The sequence below is a fragment of the Hippoglossus stenolepis genome, chromosome 18 (genome assembly GCF_022539355.2).
Source record: "Hippoglossus stenolepis isolate QCI-W04-F060 chromosome 18, HSTE1.2, whole genome shotgun sequence".
NCBI lineage: Eukaryota > Metazoa > Chordata > Actinopteri > Pleuronectiformes > Pleuronectidae > Hippoglossus > Hippoglossus stenolepis.
In genome coordinates this window covers 7936361-7952081 of record NC_061500.1, presented here as the reverse complement: position 1 = coordinate 7952081, position 15721 = coordinate 7936361, and the positions used below count along the sequence as shown (strand labels likewise).

General features: G+C 42.0%; 1 protein-coding gene across 2 annotated transcripts; it reads right to left on the bottom strand.

Annotated features, from left to right (window-relative positions):
* Positions 1-865: 865 nt before the first annotated feature.
* On the bottom strand, positions 866-15295 carry lhx6a (LIM homeobox 6a). Of its 2 annotated transcripts, none has more exons than XR_007034983.1 (9): positions 14683-15295; positions 13672-13743; positions 13297-13479; positions 11212-11333; positions 3664-3884; positions 3177-3277; positions 2978-3073; positions 2549-2703; positions 866-2402 (listed from the first exon to the last, which is right to left on the bottom strand). XR_007034983.1 is itself a non-coding variant. In XM_035141693.2 (9 exons), exons 1-9 carry the CDS (start codon positions 14758-14760, stop codon positions 2323-2325), a joined length of 1128 nt encoding a protein of 375 aa, XP_034997584.1. In that variant the 5' UTR covers positions 14761-15288; the 3' UTR covers positions 866-2322. The 2 variants fall into 2 exon arrangements, 1 of the variants encoding a protein (XP_034997584.1); XM_035141693.2 differs by having other exon boundaries at positions 2549-2723; positions 14683-15288.
* Between the last annotated feature and the right edge of the window lie 426 nt (positions 15296-15721).

The following is a 15721-nucleotide window of genomic DNA, read 5'->3' as shown; positions in this document are numbered from 1 at the left end:
ATTAGTTGTTTATTATTAATTAGTCATATGTATTTCAACCTATGTATATATTATAGCATACATACAACCATTGTTTCTTTCTAAACTGTGTGTTTAGCTGCATGTCATTTCCCTGTCAGTGAATCACTACAGGGACAAAAGTCAGATTTAACTTGATTGAAACAGAAATCAACTCTGGAGTAAGTGAAGGGATAGTTTTGATTTCTGATGCAATTTTGATCCCTGATATCCGTCACATACACGCTGACAATGTCCCTACATCACAGATATTGATCATATTCCAAATATCACCATGGAAACATGTGATACCAATAATAATTTTAGTGCTAAAGGTATGACATTGTCAGAGTTGTCATATAAGCAGGAAGATGAAGGAATATTGAAGATGTGTGTTGTTAATATGCAGGTAACATTAAAATACACAGGTCTGCATCATAAATTCCTTCAAAACCAAACTACTCTTTAAAATATAATAACTATTAACTGTTTCTAGTAGATGATATGTTTTGGTATGAATGTAGCTCATCGTTAACAACTCCACCTTAAGTTATACATTGAAAATAGCATCAGTAATTAAATACAGTAACGTACAAGTTAGTACTTTTAAATCTCTCCCATTATGTACCCGGCACATTCAAATTACATTATACACATATTAATATGATAATAATAATAATACTATAATATAAAGACAAATTGAAGATACAACCACTTTATACATTATGTATTGAATTTATTTAGTTTTTTGCCATTCGAAAAATCCTCATAATCCTTGTACCTGATTCTCATCAACATGTTGTTCAGGAAAATCATCCAAAGTGAATTACTGTTCCACTAATTTCTGCTCAGAAATGACCCACAAAAGTATCACATTCTATTTTATTGCAATTTAGTACACAAAACATTTATGATGCACAGTCTATCAAATAAACTTTTTGTTTCTTTTCATTTCCTGTTTTTTGTAACAAAAACAAAAACATTTTCAGAGGGAAAAAGTGCTTTACAGGGATTTACCATCTCAATAAATACAAGGACATTGAGGTCTTGTTGGATCCTGTTCTTCACACATTGGTCATGGCACTAAAATACAGATGCACACTCTCTCTCCCCCTGCCGACACACACACACGCACACACACACGCACACACACACACACACACGCACACTCACAGCTATGTACAACCCAGTCTGTTTTCTACTGTCCATTTTGTACCAATACTCCATTTCCCTCCTTTGAACGAAAGACACATGCACACAGAGGCTGAACGAACAATTAAAAAAAAAATCATAAATTAGTGACAATACACCTGAAATATGAAAATATGTAACTTTTAACATATTAGATTTTGCAGGAATGTGTAGTGTGACTCTTCTGCTCATGTCAGACTTCCCTTTGCTTCTATGTCAGTTTGAAGAGAAGCAACAGCATTGTGGCTTAAATTCTGTTTGTTCCTGATTTTAATATTACAGTAATAATTTAACAACACACAACCCAACATATTGTGCTTTGTGGTTTTCCTTCATTATAAGCAGTCAGCATGCTGCAATAGATTTATGATTTTCAACCAATGGAAGATTTAAAATTAATACAAGGCCAAATCTTATTACAGGCTAGAATATTACCGCTGTAAACAACTACAGTTTAGTTTTAATGGTGGTAAAGATAAGGCACACAATATTTTCATTCTTTAACAAAAATGAAGCTGGGAAGTGTCAGTTTTTTGAGATGCAGAATCACAATGTCATTCCTAAAAGAAATATTTCAACAGTGAAGATATTTTATTAAACGTTTCTCCTTCATGGCTGCTCGAGAGAGAGAAAAGAGGGAGGAGTCTTACCTCGATTTGTGGTCGGCCTCGGGCCACAATGACAGTTCCGCCTTAAATTTCCCCTTTCTCTTTGTTTTTCTTCAATATTCTGACTCTCGTTTAAGAGACATCAGTCCTGCTTCCCTGATCAGTCTCATCCTTTCAAAAACTCCCTCCACCTTCCAGTCGGAGGGTGGATGAGCAGAGTGGAGGACGCTGTACACTTGAAGCAAACTGGGTCCTTTTGGTGGCGTAAACCATTTAGTCTGTGAGTTCCTGCTGAGGATAAATGCTTTGTCAGACGACTGGCCGCAGGTGGGATATTCCTGTCCCCCAGAGAGACAAAAAAAAAGACGCTTTTCAGCTTTCCTCTTCTGTGTCCGAGTGGGCGGGGCTCCGGCGTGTAAGATTTGTCTTTTCTCCAAGCTTGACCTCCGGGTCAGCAGAGGACGCTGATGGCGAGATGGAGGGTTGGGGTCTGGAGGTCAGAGGTCAGGAGGGTCACGGTGGAGTGCTAGCGGCTGAGGGGAAGCTGGGGCAGCGACATGGCCTGGTGAGGGAGGCTCTGAGAGGTCAGGACAGAGAAGGGATGACCTGAAGAAAAACACAAACAATAGGATTAAAAAATGGGCCAAATAAAGGAAAGTTACTCTGAGAAAACACAAATAGTCAACAAATAAAAAGCTGAAATCGTAAAAGTAATGCATCTGTTTATCACAAAAGGCAAAAGCACAACTCACTGTCGATGTACCCATGGAGGGCCACCATGCGCGCCCGCTCAGGACTGCCGAAGGGCGAGTAATGCAGCTCATCAGACAGGGACGAGGGTATTCTGGACTGGGGATGACCTTGTGGAACCCCACTGTGCTGGGGCGTGTGCTTTTTGTGTCTTGCTCTGCAGTTTTGAAACCACACCTATGAAGACGCAATGTAACCAGACATCATGTAGCTATATTTTTTTTTCATAAAATAAAGTTGTTTTATTTTGAAGGTACGTTTTTCTAAGTTCATAAATGACAGGGAAAGCTGTGTCAATATATTAATATAAATGTTTAATTCCATGCTTTAACATAATTTGACCTTTTCTCATTTTATCCATTGTTGCTGCTGTATTATTCTATTGCAATACATTAAGCTCCAGGCAAACTATTGTGGACGTGTGTACTGACCTGTATAACTCTCCTGCTCAGGCCGGTCATGTCGGCTAGTTTCTGTAGCGTCTGGGCGTCTGGGTTGTTGTCCTGGGCAAACTGAGCCTGCATGATCTGCACGTGGAGACAAAACGCTAGCATCAAATCAAGCCGAAATTAAATACGATGCAAATAGAATCAGAAACACATTTGTTTTAGTCTCTGTATTGTGTCTGACCTGTAGCTGTTCTGCAGTGAAGGATGTCCGTGCCCGTTTGGCCGGTTTGGGTTGACTGTCTTGTTCTGTGGGGACAGCTCCTTCTAACGTGATGCCGTTGCCTGGAAAACACAATGGCGGACATGTGAGATACTGGTCAGAGGTGATGTATGTTAATGTGGAGCAGCCACAGAAAGCATATTTAAAATGCCGAGATGTTGTATCGTCAGAGGACAATATTTTTTGCCTAATTTGGGAAACAGAGTCTAACATTGACCTACTATTCCTGTGGGAATCCATGAGAACCACTGAGAAATCGGGAATAAACAGACTAAGCACAGTAATATAAATATTAACGTTACTTAATGTGAGAAATAAGACATTATAGAATTAAATTACTTAGTGATTATGTCTGGATTCATTCCTGTTTGGGGAGGAGTCTTTTGAGCAAACATCTGGACGACCACCGAGAAGAATTGCTGTACGCGTTCCCAGAACCACTACTCACCACTCTCAGCCGCTCGTTTGAGGTTCTCCACCATGGTGTCGTAGTGGATCCGGCACAGGACCTTCTCCTCCACCAAGCCAAACTCCTCTCCCGTGGACAGCTGCCTCTTACACGAGAAGCAGGCAAAACACGCCAAGTGGTATGCGTTTCCCCTGGCGCGCCGCACCCAGTCGCTGGCGAAGATCTGCCGCCCACAGCGGGCACACTTAGTACCGAACCTACTGTGAGGGAGGGAAGAGGAGAGGCAGCAGAGAGAAGCACAACGAGGGATGATAAGTGGAGTGAAAGCAACATTTCGGGAGAGAAAACTGCAGCAGTTGATGATTATTTTGAATCTTATCTCAGGGCCGTTTCCAGACAGTGCACACATAGAATTAAACATGAACAGGCGTCCTTCTCTCCGACAATATTTTGGGAAAGCTGAACTTTTAAAATGAGTGTTTTCGAGCCTGGAGTTTTTGGCAGAACTCGAGAGGCTTGGAGGGAGAAAACCTCGGAGGAGGATGTGGCCTTCAGAAAAGACTCCTGACTGCGGCTGCAAGCCGAGCCTTGAATGCAAACAAACCAACACCTGCAATTTCCTGGCTGATGCATGAAGACCCTGACATATACACATGCTCCCACACAAACACACACACACACACACACACACACACACACACACACACACACACACACACACACAGACACACACACACACACACACACACAACAGGGAACAAACCAGCACATGTAAGCAGGGGTGGTTTTACACACAGCGGAAGACGAAGAAAGACTTGGATGACATCACTCTAGATCGCCCCGCTGTAACTGATAGCAACAGTGAGATCAGGCGGCATAAACTTAAACCACCTGACTTACTGTTCTGGTTGGGTGGGGGGTGGGGTGGGGGGGTCGTGGGGGAGGTTGAGGGGCACACAGGGGGGAGAAGATGTGAGATAAATGAGGAGAAAGTTACAAACGCAAGGGAAAGAGTCGGATAGAAACTACAAATACGTGAATTGCTTTAAATATGACTGAAGAGAGAATGTGACAAATTCAAGGATTAAAGAGCAAAAGGGCCGAACACATTTAAATACACTGACTTTCAAGTCCTTTCAGAGTTAAGGTGGAAGAACATTTTATTCTGAAAACATAACCCTAAAGTACTAAAAAAAAAAAAGATCTCCTCTCAGAATATTTTCAACTTTCCTCCTTGTCTGTGGCCTTGACCATTTTTAATCTATTTAACTTGTAAGTCTTAAAAAAATGGTTAGATAAATAATAAATAAAATAAGCAGATTCATTTCTAGTTATTAAGTTTTTCGTCTTTAAACATTACTCAAATGTGAGTGTATTTTCAGCTGTGGATTAATACACAGTGCTCTAAGGACAGTGGACATATAAATTAACTGCAGTGTTTGTTCATCGTAATGACAACACTGCAGATTTCTACTTTCTATGTCCACGCAGACGACTTTGTCAGCTTTGGGTTTTGTCAATTGGATTTATTAAAAATAAGTAAAATCCTGATATTTTCTACAGAGACACACTGATATCTAAATACCTTAATGCAACTGACACATCGTACCAAGAATCTGATGTGATCAAACTCCTCAGTTGAGCCTCGTGAGCTCATTGTGGGTTTAGTGAATCGCTTTATGGTTACAGGCGAAGAGCCATTGTTGGTGCCGGCTGCTGCCAATTCTGGTGAAGGAGGCAGGGTTTGAGAAAGCTGTCGGAGAGAAAGTGCTACCTCAGGAGTTAAACTGAGGCCCAGAGGCATAAACAGGCACATTATGACAAACTGCGCAGCCAACATTAGAGTTTACAACTGGCTCAGATTCCTCAAATGTTCATGCGCACGCTCTGACCCAGAAATCAAGATTTAATCCCTCGATATTTCTGACATTTTGTACTAATACGTGAAACTATTTCTTCTATGTACGACCACGTTTCAGCAGAGATGTGTCCGAAAATCACCCACTTCGGACACTACTCCAACAATAACATCGGCCGGTGGAAAATCCCACAATCCTTTTAAAATGTTTACTTTACACTTAGTATTAATACATTAAGGTTAAATAAACATACTGAATGACCATCTTTGAAAGTAGAAATAAACTTGCTTGCGACAGTTTGTGCTGCGATACTCGTCTCTCCACCGCGAGCGCAATGCATGATGGTATATTACTCGCTTAGTGACCATCGCTTGTGCACTACATCCGGACGCAAATACAAAATGGCGAACTCACTGTACAGTGGACTAGCATTTTCGGACACAAGCCAAAGAGAAAACTCACAGCTTCACAAACACGAGCTCGAACTGGAAAGCTGTGAAGCAGACGAGGGCTGGGGCATCAGGATGAGAGGCGAGGCAGAGAGCTGCGCCGCTGAGGGGGGACAGCAGAGTAAAGAGCGTGGATGGCAAGGGAGAGAGCAGGATGACGGGGCTGCAGGAGAGCATGGGGGCTGCCAAGAGAGTGGGTTTGGCAGCTCATCAGTGCACTCAGCTCCACTCTATCTGGAATCAAAGCGCACTATAGCCCTGACATCTCACAAGCCCAGTCGCCCCCTTATGTACATGAGCTCGTTGGCCAGAAGTGGCGTCTCCATGTAGGATGGTAGAGAATATTTATAGATCAGACTGTTTATGGGATCTGCCTCATATCTGTCTGAGAGGGTTCGATAATCTACTTTGAATTAGTGCAACAACGTCCACATGAAAGCAGATCATCAAATTCAGTTTAGCATCAGAGCCACGCGACAGAAAAGTCTTCGCAGTGACCTTGGAATGAAATTTGCCGCCGCAGAGATCGGCCGTCACAGCGACGTGCAACTTGACCAAATAAAAAAACCTCTGGAAACCCAATGAAGCCGCTCCGGAGACCAATCGACTCCCTGGCTTCCTGTACAAGCGCGTACGTATCATTTCATATTGTAATGGAGAATTCCGGCCTGTTCCTACAGCAAAGAGGAAAACATTGTGGAACGTTGCGGCTAATCCGGCACGACAGCTTGTCAGTTTCATGCTCCGAGACAGAACCCAGAAAAGCTGCAAATCATCCCTCGTTTTAACCTCTTCCTCCATCTTCATCTCCTCCAACCCCTCCCTCTGTCTTCTATGTCTCTTTTTTTTTTATCTCGTTTTGTCTTTGTACCAAAAAACCTGGTGTTTATTTTGGAGCAACGTCAATCCCCATGGCCCCTATATCACTCACAAGAGGGAAAATCCCACACCGCAAAACTCTCTTTTACCCCAGTCCTCTCCTATTTGCTCCCCTTCTTTGGTCTAATCTTTACTGGTTGTTTTGGTTTTTTTTCAGAATAATTCACCTGCTGCTGAAAGAGGGGCTTGAGGAGGTACATGTTTTTTGGATTATTCCTGATGTGCTGTGAGAATACACTAATCTCTATTAGATTTGTCCCGGGAGAGTTCTTGCTCGACTGTGCGGTTTTAGGGCGCGAGGTTCACGTTGGGCCTGCAGTGTGGAAATCTAAGACAGGAGGAACGTGAGCTTAATACCTCGCAGACAACCTCTTTTCACAGATTCAACATATTATCAGGCTTTGGAATATTAACCCTGACTGAAAGACACCTTGACATTTTTACTCTCCGTTCTTTGAGCTGGTTAAAATGGAGTAACAGGCGTTTTTTTTTCTCTTTAATATCCATTCTTCTTTTCACCATAAAATAAATGCTGAAACTGCTCAGTCTTTATTTAAATGTGTAGAACTGCGTGACAGATGTCTTATTATAATTTTGAATCATTCAGCTTTTAATAAAAACGTACTCCGTCTCTGTACACGTCTTTGTTGCTATGGAGACCTAATCAGCTAACCAGAGGTAGGCTGATGAATAATTACTACTACAATGCACACACACACACACACACACACACACACTCACTAAAGAGGCCCGTACACATGCACACATGCACACGTGCACACATCTCACCCACAAAGTTCCCTGCATACATGGACTCTGGTTACAGTGTCGGTATCCCAGGGTGCCCCTGATTAGTGCAGCAATGCAACTTCCTGTGTGGCCTGCAGCTCACGGACAAGGATGAGGTTTCTACGGAGAGCGAGCCGTGGGAGGGGGGGGGGGCGTGTAGGGAGGCGAGGGGTGGGTGTTCAGGGGAGGAGGCTGATAAAGAAATGGTTAGCGTGTGTGTGTGTGTGCATGTGAGCGTGTGTGTATGTGTGTGTGTGTACGTGTGTGTGCGTCGGCCAGCCCCTGAGGCCTGACATGGGCTCCAGAGGCACAGTGCGGGCTCTGTCCTGCACCCCCTATACCGAAATGCACCCCCCTTTCTCTCTCTCTCTCTCTCTCTCTCACACACACACACACACACAGGTATATGGAGGGAAACCCACTCTGATTTCCTGCTATTACGCCCCATTAAAGCAGCTGTCAGTCCAAAGCCAGATGAGAGGCTGACACAGATGAGGAAATATCTCCAGAGGTTTGAAGGCAGCCCAGAGGATCTGGACTCGCACCGGTGTTTAGCCTCGTTAGAATCTGGCCTAAACCCAGATTAGAGTTTATATTTACAGAAGTAAGCAGTGTGCAGACACCCGGCCCCGCAGCGAGGCTCCGCTGTTACTGCAAGAGTTTTTTTTAAATCATTTCTCATTTTTCTTCCAGCGAAATCCAATCAAAACTGGCAAATATTGTTATGCAAATGAGGAGTTTTGTTCACATTTTGTAACCACACGGAGCAGAGGATGCAGCACATGAAAAATGTTTAATTATTTGATCTGCAGAATATACAGACTGTCAAACCAAATGTGGTATCACTTTGCATGGAGTCACAGTCCCAGTGCACTGCAGAGTGTTGTTCCACTGAAAGGTTGATGAAAACTGATAAATGACAACTTCATACCGTTAATCAGGGAATTAACAAAAAGCAACTAAGCACACGGCTACACTGCTTTACACAGCAAGAGAAGAGAGACAGGGGAGAATGAGAAAAAGATTTGAAGTTTGAAGGTGACGTTGTCGAGCTGTGTAAATGATATAAATATATAAAATCTTAATTTACTCCCGAGTGTCTGCAAACAAAATTTGCTTTCTTGCTCATTTGAACAAATCAACACATTAATCTGTAGATTTAAATATTTTCCGAGTGGTACTCTTTTATCTTTATTTTCCATTATGATTAAAGTGCTGTATTATTTATGTGATAAAACAAGCTCACTGAGGATTATTCAAATTGATTTTACAATTAAAGGAAAATAAGCTTTAGCTATAAGGCTAGCCGTGGCTCACTAGGTTGTTAATGTTGTTAATTACTATAATTTAATATTGTAAAACCTTTGTCAAACAGATTCTGCTCTATATGACTCTGTTCAATCTTCAGTGTCTTTAATATACAATATATTCATGGTGAAATTCAGATCCTTATGCTAATGGGGCAGCATAACTGCAGTGAAAACATTTAATGCTTCCACATTCAGACATGCTCTGAATCTAAATGACTGTACTTCACGTCCCTTCCTGGTGAGAATATAACATGTGACTGACGGCTGCATTACTATTTCTGGAGAGCTAAAGCCCTGACATATTTAAAGTGTGTGTTTAATCACGGCTCACGGTTCAGAAAGCAGAGTCGAGCTGTGTGACGGGTAAACGATAAAAGAGCTTTTAAATGGAGACGAATCAGGTAAAATATTATTATGATGTGGCCGAGCAAAAACTAAAATGTTGGGGAGGAGAAAATGAGCAGAATGATTGGCAGCTACTGGACAAGCATAAATAAACAGAGATCTCAGTGTGTGTTTGTGTGGCTGTGTGTGTGTGTACGTGTGTTTTGAGCTGTAAAAGGAGGCAATGTGTAATATTCTTGCTAATATATGTATGTAAATGTTCATATTTGTGTGTGTGTGTGTGTGTGTGTGTGTGTGTGTGTGTGTGTGTGTGTGTGTGTGTGTGTGTGTGTGTGTGTGTGTGTACAGGAGTCACATTCAGATCAGGAGCATGCTGACCAGGCACTCGGGGGCAATCTAATTGCTGATCTGGAGGCCTGAGGGGTCTGGGGTGGGGGGCGACTAATTGCTGGTGATTATAAACCTCAGAGTGTTGGTCTGGTGTCATGTTTTGATCAGACAAACACCAAAGCTTGCACACAGTTCAGAGACACACACACACACACACACACACACACACACACACACACACACACACACACACACACACACACACACACACACACACACACACACACACACTGATAAGCACAAACAGGCATGTGTGTCCATACACACCAGCTCCAGGCTACTGAACAGAATTGCGATGGTGTGTGAACCCCATTTAACCTCAGATACCACACACACACATTAATGCACATTTTCATATCTGCCGTGCACTTTTCCGATTCGGAGGCACAGAACCTGAATCCACACGCACATGATTCAAAAGTGGAAAATATCAAATCTACAAAGACACAGGTCAATTGAGACATATTCCTTCTCTGCTGCAAGTAAATGATGGTAAATACGTGCTTGAAATAGAGCAGTTCAACATGGTCTCTCTCTCTCTCCACACACACACGCACATTTCCATGATGATAAACCAGCAACATTTCCTTCTACAATCTTCCACAAGTGTATTTACAAGTGTGTCTGTATCACTCTCTTCTTTTTCTTTCCCTATAGCTTCCATGAAAAATGTATAAAAACATGAAGAGTATACGTTTAATAGATTTTTCCCCAGCAGCCTGTATGTTCCTGTAGTAAATGTATATGAGTGAGCAGCTATGAGGAGCTAATTCATTTTTGCTTTGTTTGATTTTGATTTGTTAGATTCTCTGAAAGTTATTACTATGGATGTGGCATTTTGTAATATACACTATATATGCTACATGTTTGGATAAATAGTTATAACCTGTTGTATATTAATTAGATGTTTCCATAATGTAGATTAGAACCGAGTATTTCTCACTGTGTTGCACGAGTTTTCGTTTCACTTTTAACATTTTGTTTCCATGTGAATGAACTGAGGCAGAAACGCACTCAGAGTATCACAGATCGTTTCCGTTGGTTTCACGCGGCCCTCTGAAAAACGTGTGACGAGGGTGTGAGTTAAAAATAAAACAAAATTTTAAAATAATCTAAATTAATATTGTTATAAATATTATTACGCTGCTTAAAATATGAAGTCTGAATCCGACGATTACGAAATTACATTTTGAACTGTTTAAAGTCATTTTCCTCTCTCTCTGTCTCTCTCTCTCTCTCTCTCTCCTCTCTCTCTCTATGTGTGTGTGTGTGTGTGTGTGTGTGTGTGTGTGTGTGTGTGTGTGTGTGTGTGTGTGTGTGTGTGTGTGTGTGTGTGTGTGTTTTGGCCATAGCCATAACAAGGCTGTGGATCTTTCAGCTGTTCGTTGTAGGTAAAGACTTTTGTTTTGTCACAGACTTTCAGTTTTTGAAAAGGTCTTTACAAGGACACATGAAGCAACCCACATCCCCCTGTGTGTGCGTGTGTCCGTGTGTGTGATGCATGTGTGTGTGCGTGTGTGTCAGAGTGGTATTATTTTGAAAACACGAGTCACAAACTTACCCTACCTGAAATAATCCATTTTACAGAAGATCTCTTTGTTCTTGATGTAGCAGCTGCTGTGCTGACGCAGAGACGTCCTGCACACCGAGCACTCCAGACAGCGCACGTGCCAGATCAGGTTGTTCACCTGCACGGAGACACACGCACAAACACACACACACGCACAAACACACACACACAGACACACAGACACACGATAAATCGCTGCAATGAGGACAGTAGAAAGTGACAGAGCGAATTTCCGAGGAGTCCCCAAAAAATGTTTTTGTCATAGTGATATAATAATACAACTTTAATATAAATATACATGTTTTACAGTGATGCTCAATAACAGGATTATAATAATATGTAATAATCTCTGGGATTCTCTCATGTTTCTACGACGGTTTCGTTTTAATATTCACTAAATATTAGGGACTGGTTCATAAAGATATTTTATACAATGCACATCTTTTGTATTATCTAAAATGGATCTGTCTTTTTGCTTTAGATGTGTTTATATCATATTCCACATTTTATTAACACCCCAAGATTACCGTGGTTATTTTTGCAGTAGATTCATATTATGTCAATCCGCAGCCAATGTATTTTCCTCAGGCCTCAACGACGTTTTTGGATTTATTTTTGCAATAAAGAAAGTAATAGGGATAGTTATCAGACGTGAAAAAAAAAGTGACCAATCCGTCAAAGTGACTGATGGAATTATCCAATGCAGTTTTACAGAAAAGTCTTATTGTTGTAGCCAACATGGAAATTAAAACAATTTATTAATTATTGCCGAGAAATCACAAATGTTACCATGTAGAATAAACTATAAAAAAAATGCCTTTGATAGTGTAAACATATACAAATAATTTTAGAATATTAAATTGTTAAAAGTGCATCTTATGACTATTATTCTGCTCAGTGAGCTGGCTGAGAATTAATGCAACTTTGGTTTTAAATATTTAAATATATGTTCTTTCGACCACTTATTATAACAATTCTATTTTATAACCGTTATATTATTTCACTTATGCATACATTCGTTTACAGCATCTGTATGGGAGACTTCCAGGCCGAAAAACAGGGTTAATTAACAAAGAAAAAATTTTTGCTTAAATAAATAAATCCTGCATCCAAGAGATTGTATCACATTATGCAAGATTACACATCATTATTTTACCAGTTTATTTATTTATTCGTAATTTACAAATTATTAACCAAAATAATTTCATAGTATTTTCGATTGTATAAAGAAATTGAATCATAGAATTAAAGCTAATGTGCAATCAGGCCTGGACCTCGACACCACAACATAATGAATTCTAATTTTTAATTATCATGTTTTTAGTTTTATCTTTGAATTGATTTATGTAGACTATTTTTTTTATCTTCCTAAAATGAATTATTTGAATAAAATAAGAGTCTTGGTGTTTGAACTGTCTCTGAGACTGAGAACCAAACAGACTCAGATAATGGACTAATGATCTTCACACTTCCTGACGAACACACACACACTGGAGCGCGAGTAAAGGTTGGACACACGCGAGGGCACGCGCCAGGGCCCATGAACCAGCGAGACAGTAAAACAGTAAAAAACCAAAACATCCATGTTGTGTCTGCGGGCTCGTGGAGACCGTCTGTAGCTGGGACTGTGTCTCCCACTGTTAAACACTCGAGATAACATCAGTCACATTTAGAAACAAGGACTCAGTTGGTTATCTGGTTTGTTTTTGTTCCTGTTGCAGCCACAAAATAATTATAATATCACTAATTTCAACTGAATTAAGAGCTATATATGAAGGCTAGTTTAATAATATTCTGCATTAATAATAATGAAAAGAATGTAGTTATGTTATTATGGAGAATTTGTAGTTTTATTTGTGCCAAATGTTTATTTATTCTCATAATCCAACCGTAAGAAACCCTTTAGTTGAGCTTTCTGTTCATTCATCAGCGCACAAACTGAGCAGGCCTCATCAAACCCTGCTCCACTTCCTCCTGCTCCACAACATGTTAACTGCCTGTTTGTGCCAATGTAAAAAAAAAGAATCAAACATCGTGTGGTTTGGTCTTGTTTGAGTCGAAGGTTCCTCTCGGCCTCTCACCTTCAGCAGATATCTGTCCACGATCTCCTGACCACAGCTGGCGCACACGTTCTTCCCGGTGGACGGCACGGAGCTGATGCTGGAGATCGGCGAGCACACGGAGGGGGTGGACGGGGTGCTCGGGGACGAACGCGTGTCCTCCCGCTCCATGTTGGACCGCTGCGATTCTGCGTCCGACTGAGACTGCAAGAGGGCATCAGCACAGCTCAGTAACACACCGTGGGGATGTCGCCATTTTTCATCACAGTCCACACATTGAAATGTATATATTTGCATGGATCCTAGCTATAGATGCCACGGGTGCGCACGGGCCAAACTGTGCGTAAAAGGCGCACTGAAGGTATTTCACATCATAAACAGACATAAAGCTCTCACCATTGTCGCGTGTTTGGACTCCACACTGCAGCGCGAGGCTCCCGGTGTACTCTGGTGCTCGACAGAGATCACCTACAACACAACGTGCAGCACACGGTGAGTCTTCATCACTTCTCCCGTCTCATCTTCAGCTGAGAGACCCCCAGGAGACATTTGCAGACAAGCTCTTCACGGCTGCTCCTATATAAAGTCGTCCTGACAATAAACCCCGGTTAAAACCTGCTAAAAGGGGCCCCCGCCACAAAAGGCACAATTTAATGAAGCTATTTCAATTTGGATTGATTTTGTTCCCTGCAGCCCTTAACCCATGCCTCTCAGAATAATAGTATTTCCTTCGCAATCCAGGACACGAGAGTGGAGGGGGTGTTAGGGGTGTGTGTGTGGTGGTGGTGGGGGGGCTACCTGTAATTACAAATAGCTTGTGGATAAGAGGGACCCGGAGTGTCAATTTCATCTGTCAATCAGAAACAGGCAACGGGTCACCCAAAGAATTGCAAATTTGATTTTTAATGGCTGTAATTAAAATCTAATTCTTTCTCGGGCGCAATTGGCAGCGCTCGAGAGGCTCGCGCGGACCGCAAATCACGCTATTCATACCGGTGTGTGAGAGAGAGAGAGAGAGGCGCGTGCCTTCTCACGGCTGCTGGCGCGTGCAGCTGATCGCAGCTCACACACACACACACACACACTCTCACACACACACACTCTCACACAGACAAGCGGTGAATCTTGCGACATCACAGAAGAGACAAAACAAAAATCCGCACACACGAAGATGCGCATGCAATAAGCTGCAGGGGAGAAGACAGACAGTTTGGTGAATCGAAATGATTTATCACCGAGGCCACTTATTACAGCGTTACACTCAAATCACCATGTCACACCCACAAAAACCTCACTCGGCTCTAACTTAACATTAAGGCCCAAACGGTGCGTAAAAGCTCTCCAATTTGAGCCATTTTACGCACGGGGATGCAGCTTTTAAAACGTATGTGTCCAAAGTGTCGGTACCTGCTTCGTGGGAATTCCGTCGGACAGAATCTTATTTCCCTCTGAGAGAGGGGACAAAACTTCATTTTTCCAGTACATGAACCCCCTGGAGTGACGCCGCCGTACAGTGGCTCCAAACTCGGTGCGTGGAATCAGGGGACGAGTCGGCGATGCTGGGCGTCAAAGCTCGTACCATCCGTACCGTGCATGAATTCTGGTGGGACTCGTTTTTGGTGTTTAACGCAGAAGACAAAAAAAAACAAAAACAAAAATGCTTTTCTCTACGTGAAACACTGCTGAGCTGTACGCAATGCTCGGACCGCCGCTCACACACACAACACAGAAGTTTTGCAGAGACGTGGAGTTGCTTGCTGCTCCTCAGAGAGCCTTATTTAGACCAGAAAGATTTCTTCCTCTCCCCTGGTCTCCCCTCTCTCTCTCTCTCTCTCTTTCTCTCTCTCTCTCTCTCCTCTCCACTTTTGGGAAGGAGTCTCTGACTACAGGAAGTGGATCAAATTGAAGGGTTGGCAGCTTTTACTCCCGAGGCTTTCATAGGTGCAGGAGAGGGAGAGACTGCGAAGACGACGAGAGCGCGACAGAAGGAGAACCGGGTCTGTCTGTGCGGAGCTGTGCTGGAAGTCAGTGCCTTATAGTTAAAAAGAAGGGGGAGGGCGAGGACAGGGCTCCGTATGCGTGAGAAGGGTGGACACAGTTTGGACCAGTTATGACAGAAACTTTACTCACACTCAAACTCTACGGGTGGACGTTTGATATCTCAGGTTTTTACAGCGGCTGCCAGGAGGGAAAAATATATATTTAGTTATATGATTGCCATTTATTTGCTACTGGAAATATCCAACTGCTGCTGACTGCATAACGCAATAATGAACGCACGTATAAGTGGAGCTTTTTTATATTAGACAGAGTTGAGTTTATGTTAAAAGTTCACAAGTTTCTTCATTGAAAAATAAAACCAATTGCTTTAAAATTAATTTAATTAATTAAATTTTATATATTTGTTCAAATTCCAATGTATAGATTTGTTATGGTGTACTCATTT